The sequence below is a fragment of the Zingiber officinale genome, chromosome 7A (assembly GCF_018446385.1).
Source record: "Zingiber officinale cultivar Zhangliang chromosome 7A, Zo_v1.1, whole genome shotgun sequence".
NCBI classification, from domain to species: domain Eukaryota; kingdom Viridiplantae; phylum Streptophyta; class Magnoliopsida; order Zingiberales; family Zingiberaceae; genus Zingiber; species Zingiber officinale.
The window spans coordinates 1,457,005-1,466,093 of NC_055998.1; the positions used below are offsets into that span (position 1 = coordinate 1,457,005).

The 9,089-nt window shown below is 35.4% G+C and overlaps 1 protein-coding gene across 5 annotated transcripts; it reads left to right on the forward strand.

Annotated features, from left to right (window-relative positions):
- Positions 1-503: 503 nt before the first annotated feature.
- On the forward strand, positions 504-6,925 carry LOC122000706 (protein NCA1-like). 5 transcript variants are annotated; one of them, XM_042555130.1, is made up of 10 exons: positions 513-657; positions 1,372-1,427; positions 2,389-2,654; positions 2,736-2,967; positions 4,146-4,291; positions 5,269-5,356; positions 5,458-5,604; positions 6,334-6,483; positions 6,579-6,658; positions 6,792-6,925. In XM_042555130.1, exons 2-9 carry the CDS (start codon positions 1,398-1,400, stop codon positions 6,639-6,641), a joined length of 1,122 nt encoding a protein of 373 aa, XP_042411064.1. In that variant the 5' UTR covers positions 513-657; positions 1,372-1,397; the 3' UTR covers positions 6,642-6,658; positions 6,792-6,925. The 5 variants fall into 5 exon arrangements, 4 of the variants coding, with proteins under 4 accessions (XP_042411065.1, XP_042411064.1, XP_042411063.1 ...); XR_006117207.1 differs by having other exon boundaries at positions 514-657; positions 6,579-6,697; XM_042555129.1 differs by having other exon boundaries at positions 514-657; positions 6,579-6,925.
- Positions 6,926-9,089: the final 2,164 nt, after the last annotated feature.

Sequence of the window (9,089 nt, forward strand, 5' to 3'; positions counted from 1 at the left end):
TGGTCTGATCGCTAAAGGGTCCGGTCGATTGAATGCTTGGTTGAGACAATCGTATGCACTAGACTCGACTGTCGTATCAACCGATCTTCTTGACTTTGACCTGACTCGAGGGGTCACCTCAATCGTCATATCAAGTTGGCAAAATGCAACTGAACTCGTCCCTAACGCCGCTACTAATCCGTCTTAAGATCAATACGGAAGAGATAAATCATGAATAACTATTAAATTTTAAAATAATAATTAATATATATATATATATGAAAAAAATATTTACCCCGACTATATAAAAATTCAAAGCTCATATTTTGAGTTGATAGGATCTTATTTTAGTTTTGATTAAAATTATTATAAATTATATTAGGACAATTTAGTTAAAATATTTTTGGATAAAGAGTTAAGATTTAAATAGCTTGATTTTTTTTTCTCTCTCACTTATAGGCTGCAATGTGGGTTCATTATCATTGCAGGTAACATCACGAACGCATAATACAATTATGCGTCTCAGCCGCACCGTCTAACGTCCAATTAAAAAAAAAAAATCGGTGGGGAACTTTGGTCGTCCCTTCCCTGGTCCCGTTTCCTTCGTCAGTCGGTGTTCCTCTTCCCATCGCGTCCGACGAACCTGGCGGCGACGCCCCTGCACTCTCGTCGAAGATCGTATCTTTCTTCCTCTTCCTCGTCTTCTTATTTTACTATGGCTACCCTTTTATACAAGACGAATTTGGATTGCTGAACTTGGAGCTAGCAAGTTGGGGGTTTTATTGTTGCATAGCTTGCACAGAATTGGATCCTATCTGATTGAGGATGTAATTTTGATTTAAGGGATTACCGCTAGGTTTCGTATGCAATTCATCTGTTTTTAAAGAATTTTCTCTCTAGAATGCTTCTTCTGGTTCTCGCAGCTAGGTTTTATTAAACCTTATGGTCATGGTAACTCGAAAAGTTTCGAGTTAAATTGCCATTATTTTTAGAGAAAAATGTTATATTCAGGTGGAGAAGACGGTGACTTTGAGATTCTAGTCAATCTCGATTCCGATTAGAGAATGAAAGCTCATCCGTTAATATTTTGACACTTTGTGGCATGGTTTCATGAAATAGTTCCTCCTTTGGATTTTTTTCACCCATGAAACCCCCCCTTCCCTCAAAGGCTCAAAAGACAGTTTAATAATCCTAATCGTCAATTTGATAGCTAGATGAGCTATATTACCACATTTATCTTTTTTTAATTCTTTGTGGGAGACACAGAAATACAATGGTGGCCTGCACAATACTGGTGATTGGTTTGTTGTTTCCTGTACATCTAGTGATTTGAAGTTCTTATTATCTCTCCTATAAAACCTTGTGCTGATCATGATGTTTATTTTATTGAAGATGCAAGGAACTTATATAAGGCTTAGATGCCAAGGCCTCTTTCTTCTTTTCTTAATGTGAGTTCCTGAGTCACAGATATCTCTCTATTGGGAATCAGAGATGTGCCTTGATAACCTTGAGGGTCATTTACTTGACATTAGTTTATCTAGATCATTATCAGAATCATGATGGATTGTGTGGTTGTAGATCATGATTCATTTCGCAAATCATTTAATTGCCTGATATAAGATTGTTTGTGATGGTGTTAAATTGACTGTGGTTTACATTTTTTACTTTCATGTGTTCTGAGAGTATTAAATATCTAATGATACAATCTCTGAAAGAGTGATTTTGATGTACTGTTTGTGATCGTGTTAACTTGACTATGTGGTTTATGTTTTTTTTCCCACTTTCATGGGTTCTGAGCATATTAGATGTCTAATGATACAATATCTAAAGAGTGATTTTGATATGCACGTACCTAGATTTATTTGTACTTTGCAAGTTTTATAAATTTCTCTGTGACTTTAGGGAAGTTAGAAATGAATAGCCATGCCAATGTTAAAAACTTAAAATGACTCATTTTTCTGAAAACTTGGCAACCACCATAAATAGTTAAATGCCATGGTAAAGTTAAATTCTTTTTCAATGTTTGAGTACCATGAACAAAAAAAAAAAAGAATGAGTAGCTTTAGGCATTATTGATGATTTCATGACGTCTCAGCAGTAAATTCAAAATTCCATATTTTTTATGGATTCAAGTGTCATTTTGCCAATGCAAGCATGACTAGAACAGAAGTAGATACATAAACAAATGTGTATATTTGGTCAAATCAATATTCAATTGTAATAACACACAGATCTGTAGTAAACCATTTGATTGATCTGCAAAATGTGGAGCACTAAACAAGCATGAATTTTGCAATCCATATCCCAGTATTATGCCATAAATATTCTAACTGTGATCCTTTGCTTATGTGTTAGTAAAAATGTATCTTCAAGTTTCAATTAATCTGTGTATCTTCTTTACTGGTGCAGTCGAACAAAATGAGTTCAGCTTGTCCATTTGCTAAAGGAGCTTCAGCCAATGCAGCCTGTTCAATGAGGCCTGAACCGAATCAAGAAAATGTTGAGCATAACGTCAAGGGAAATGATGAGAGCAATGACTCTGATACTATATCTCCAAAATGTCCATATGGCTTTGACTCACAAACTTTTAAGCTTGGTCCTTTAAGTTGCATGATTTGCCAAAGCTTGCTCTATGAGAGCAGCAAATGTACACCATGTTCCCACAAATTTTGCAAGTGAGTAATGGATACAACTGTTAAGTTTCATCCTCTTTTTCATGGGAGAATGTTATGATGACATTATTTTACTATATGCAGAATTTGCATATCCCGCTTTAATGATTGCCCACTTTGTGGCGCTGATATAGAAAAGATTGAGCCTGATAAAGAACTCCAGGTCATGGTTGATCGCTTCATTGATGGTCATGCTAGAATCAAGAGGTCCCAAATTAATACAGATGCAATGGAAGGAAAAGATGTTCCCCAAACCGTGATATATGGTGATGTCTCCATGGAACGTGGTTCTTTCCTAGTGCAACAGGCTATGAGGGTATGATGATTATTTTTTTTCCATTTATTTTCTTTTGGTTATTAGCATTGTGCAACAAAGTAGTTCTGCTTTGCTTGTTTGTTTTCTTTACTTTATGCACTTTTGGATGAATATGCTGAAACAAAAGAAGTATTTTTAGTCCATGCTTGGTCTTGATTGCCTCTATGGGTGGCAAAAAAACTTGATCTAATAATGGATATCCAACCTTACCTGATCCAATCTGACACAAAAAATTGGATTATTATGGGGTCATTTCATGGGTTGACAAATATATGGCATTTGGATTTTGGATCAGATATAGATATCTAAAAATGCAATTAACCTGACTCTGACCCTAGTTTAATTATTGAAATATATTAAAATTAAAAATATATGATACATCATCCAATTGAAATCCTATAACTAATTAATTGGAGTAATTTACTTCATCAAATTTGTTTGTACCATATCATTAAAAAATCTAAATTTTCATGGCTTTAATTGAATGGTGGGTAGAAGAAATAATTATTTATATTTAACTTAAAATATTGGAATGTAACTTAAGTTGCATTAAGTAGATTTTTGTGTTTATATTGGTAAGGACTTGATGATGACCTAAAGCTCAATAACTTACTTGACTCTATCCAACTCGACTTAGGTTGAGCCAAGTCTCTTGCACTTGGTTTCAGATTCTTTTTTTTAATCTGAAAATTTTTGGTTGAAATAAATTTTGGTCAAGAATCTTCCGGAATCCATCTTCCCCCTAATTGCTTGAGCATAAAGTTTGGTATTAAATGCTAAGTCTAGAAATCAATGTCATGGTGAAAGTCTAAAGTGAACATTCTGTTAAGTTTTTTTTACGTGAAAAATTGGTGATTGTGTTCTGAAATTATGAGACAGTGGTTTGAATTTGAAATAAATTCTCGCGGCCATTGCTAAGAATGTGGCACCAGCTGATCTTTCATCTGAAGTTGGAAGTCTAAAATAAAAATGCTATAATTTTTTATGCAAAAATGTTGATTCCTGAAATCATAATCAACAACTACATGAAACTTATGCTTCCATAGGGCTCTATACAAATTTATATCAGTATATCACTAATAATATTTAAATTAAGTTGATTATTTTTATTACTTGTTTGAACTGATGACGGGATAATTTCTATATAATATGCATGGCATGCTATGTATCTTCCGCAGGCCTTCCGTGGACAAAATGTAGAGAGTGCTAAATCAAGACTCAGTATGTGTGCAGAGGATGTCAGAAAACAGTTGGAGACGTTGGGAAACTCATCTGAATTATGTTCACAACTTGGAGCTGTTCTAGGGATGCTAGGGGATTGCTGGTGTGTATTTCACAATTTCTTGCTTCATACCTGCTTTATCTGTTAAGCAACTGTGGACGTAGAATTTTTTTGACATATAAATTATTGCATGTATGTTTAATTGTTTCATTTTATAGTGCATTACTAGCAACAAGGTGATAATCTAGTTTTGCTACATATTTTGCATATTGTACTTATAAGCATCTTGTTCTCATAGTTGAATGATTACTCGCAATCTTCTATATGCAAACATATTGTGAATTAGTATCATAATGTTTTTTAAAAACTCTAAAATTTCAACTTTCAAAAGTTAGATATAGATTCTTGGCATAGAGAACCTTCAAGTAAACATAAATAATGGCATGTCATCTGCAATGTTTTTTTTTTATTTGTTTCAAAGTCCAGTATGACCTTGGATTTTGATTGACTTCCAAGTAAAAAATAAGGGGAATATAAATATATGGATTAGTTCATTTTTGAAAAACTCAAGGTGGCAAAAGGTAATAACGCTCACCCCGACACCCCTCACAACCCCACCCCAGATTATGTGAAGGGAGATAAATCATGGTTGACTACTAGCCCCAGCAGTGACCAATGCATGGGGGAGGGTAGAAACCTTGCTACTAGCCAGGAATTGACCCAAACCTCATGGTGGCAACACTCCATGCATTAGCCAACTACCCGTCCCGAAGGGACAACTCAAATGTAGATCCGCTACATTAACGACCCCCCTAGTGCCGGCCCCACGAATATGGCCCGAAGGGACAACTCAAGCTTTTAGGATAAGTGGTCAACCAATCAATTTTAAGAGACGTGAAAATGACTTGTGACATATTAGAAGATACAACACAATTTTAAAAGTTGCTAAATGGTTTATTTGTTGGGTAATTTTATAGTATAAAATAGCTTTTCTCGTTCTTTTCAACTTTGGCTAGCGGTAGTCTTTCAAATACTTTCTATGACGAGACCATTGTTGAACTTAATTCTTTGCCTTGCAGTCGAGCAATGGGGGATGCTAAGTCAGCTATTGATTTCTATGAAGAGAGTGTCGAGTTTCTCTCAAAACTGCCTACCACTGATATTGAGGTTTGTATTTTTAGTTTTTTTTTCCAAGTTTAATTGACTTAACTGATTTGGTTTTTGTTTTAGCTTGTCATTACAAACTTCTGTTTTCTTTTCTTCCATAGTTGGTGCAGACACTCTCTATTTCTTTAAATAAAGTTGGAGATATTAAATATTATGATGGAGACTTGCAATCAGCAAGAAATTATTACGCAAAAGCTTTGAATTTTCGTCGAAATGCTGTCAAAGAGAACTCCAGTTTGTCTTCCCAGGTTAGCAATTTGTTTCACATGCATGTATTAGTGCACTACACGTTCAAGAAAACAAGTTTATTCCTTTCTATTAAGCCAATATAAGTATGCCATATGTGAGAATAATACATGGTAATAAAGAACTGGACAAAATATTTAACACAAGACAACTAAAATTCTGTCATTTTCCGTCTAACGATCCTGGAAGTATTAGAATTCATTGTGGCAAAAGGCGAATACGCTCGCCACCAGCGCTCCCGCCAACCCGTCCCAGGGCCAACACGGAGGAGGTAAATCATGGGCGGCTACTAGCCTTTGGAATAGTGACTAATGGAAGTATTAGAATTCAGGTTGATGTTTGCATTGTTATTTAGGTAAGGATGTGACTAGATGTTCTGGTTATGTGGTGTATATAGTATGTACTGCTACATGTAGCGATCAGCATTTGTAGATATAGTGCTTATATAATGTATGAAGCTGGACGTAGAGATAATTCTATGTATAGAGCATATCATTATAAAAATAATTGGCAATGAATCAATTTTTCTCCTATATAGTATTAAAATTTCCTTTGCTGCATGAAGTATATGGTCATACACTTCATGAGTTTCTTCTGACAAAATGTAAACCATGGAACTGAAAATTCAATCTTCCTATTGACATTGTTATGTTTATGTATTTTGAGTAGCATTTGTGTTTCTTAATGTTTGATTTATTTCACATCTTATTTGGAAACGGTTTTCTTGGTAGGTTGTTGATGTAGCTGTTTCTCTTGCCAAAGTTGCTGATGTGGATAGAAATCTAGGAAATGAAGATTTCGCAACAAATGGATTCAAGGAAGCAATAAGCTGTCTGGAATCATTAAACCTGAGTTCAAATGAAGTGGGACTAGAACAAAAGGTAGCTGAATCATTACCAATGTTTCTTTTCCTTTGCTGTTTCATGCCTTTGATATCGTTCATCTACCTGCTAATATTGTCTATCTCTAAATGCAGCGCAAGTCTGTACTGGAATTTTTGAACAAACAGCTTGCAGAGAAAAGATCGTCAAGCCATTGATGCTGTCGTTTGATGAGGTTTGCATGCAACACCCACCATAATCACTATTGGACCAAGTATGGTTGAGTGTCATGCATACTTATATTATATGAGGTGGCAAAAAATTAGATTAGCTGTTTACACGATCTACATATCTTTTATGGTTTGCAGGACTATGCTTTGAACGTGCAAGTATAGACAGTAACCAGAGGGCTAATAATTGATGCTCTGTATGCACATGAACGTTTTTCGTACTTTTGATGATAAATATATGAAATTTAATGCACTATAGCCTTTACAGTTTATCCTTGCTATAGTGGTTGTTCCTCAATGTTTGTGAAAGTGGGAACAGGCTCTTTGCTCTTTTAACATATAGATCTGCCTCTTTATTGAAAACTGAGTACTTGGGATGAACCATTAACAGAGTAGATAACCTAAATACATTAAATGGCAGATATGCTTATTGTCATAAACACACAAACACTAAGATGATGTTAGTTTAGTTGCTCCCTTCATTGTAGCTCTCTCTTTGCGTTTGACTTCTCGTCACTCTCACCTTTGATTGTCGGTCCTCTCTTCATGGTTTGAAATTGTCTCGTTATGATAGCCTTTGCTTGTGGGTCACTTTGCTAATGATGATGATGAAGCTTCAATTTAGTGAGGATGAATGTGATGCAACTAATTAAAGTTCCATGGCATTTGCCATACATCATTTTTGTCAGGCTATTTTACAGCATAAGAGCAATAATTTAGTAGGCTAATGAAACACTAACTTGATCACAACCTTAAATAGACAATGCACAATGATGAAACAAGGGATATATTCAAACACATGGACGATGATAAAGTGTAGAGGGTGATAAGAATGAAAAGTAAAGTTAAAATTCTGCTTTTCTTTTCTTTCATATGCCGCTAAACTAAATAAACAAGCATTTATTGCAATCATATAAAAAAATTTGAGTTCGGTGATATTTAATTCAAATTCATCTCAGAAACTAGTCAATCTACCAAACCTGTTGACTATTTTTTTTTTTGGCTCAATTTAATTATTTTTGGATCTATGAGGGCAACTCGGTTTGATCAAGATCGGGTTTCTTCCATCAAGTCAAATTCACTTGATTTGATCAATCAAGTATGTCAAATCGACATATTTGATCAAATCGTGAAATCAAGCTTAACTCAGTTGACCAAATTAGTTGGATGAATCCAATTTGATTCGTGCCCGGATTGCCTTTTTTTTTTATAAATAGAGAAGGAACTAATATCATTTTCAGGAGGTAAATGCAAATGCCCTTCTGAAATTGATTAAAATGAGTTAGACACATTCATTGTACTTGTAGTACGCTATTATATTACTTCCACTGCTTGTCTTTATTAGCAAGAAGAATCTCCAGGAGTGAAAATGACTCCATACCCAACGACTAATTGAATATGTTCAATTTATCTCTCAGCTTAATTGAAGGAATGTTTTATGTATTTCTATCATTTGTTATCTTCAGGGGACACGACGATGATGATGGCGATGTGTTGATCTGTAAAGCAACGGTTGGCCCATCATCAACCTTAGGATGGGAACTTTCATTATAAAATAGCACTCCAATTCTTATCTTCTGTGGGCAAACCTGTTTTCGCTGCATCCAATAATTAATGAGAGTTTAGAACTTCGCCTGAACCTGAGCATTCTGATACGATTTACTTGCCAATCTGATTTTTGAAAAACTATCGAGAATAATATGAGCTTTTTTACTTGATAGTTATCTTAAGGTTAAACTCTAGAAAGTTATGATCATCTTTTGGTTTTAGAGGGATTATCCAACTAAAAGGCAGTGCCATTTTGTATCAATACCTGTCTGTACATCTGAACCTAATTTCTTATCGTTGTTTGCGCCCTTCAGTGATTGCAGCTTCCTCCACCAACCCTCCATGAGACACGATAAAAGAAGAGAAAGGAAGACAGGAAACAACTATTTCCGGCCATAAAGTTTGGTCGTCACTAGAATCCAGCTGATGCCCACATGGGAGCCTGGTTCGGCCTTCCCTCTTCCTTGATTGCACTTTCTCATCTTTTCTTATTTATTTGTACTCTGGTACCTAAAATGATGTCTCAGTGTACAACCCTCCCTCCCTTCCTCTGAGGAAATTAAATCAACTGGGAGAGTAAACTTGCAGTTCTCTAATTTCTGAGTTTGGGTTGCTTGCTCAACTAACTTAAGGGTATTATGCATTACTGAATACGTTTGATTGATCTACCTCAACTAATATTGGTTTCTGTAGGAAACCACGTACATGTGCCAGATAAATCTATGGCCATGGTTTGAGACTGACTAGAATATGATTGCTCCTGTAAGTTAAGGTTAGCTTGTTTGCTCCAATTACTCTAGCTGTGGAAAAGTGGCGTACAAGACATTGCCTGACATTCTCACATGGTGCTGAATCAGTGGAGAGCCTTTGGTGGGGCTGGGAAATTTA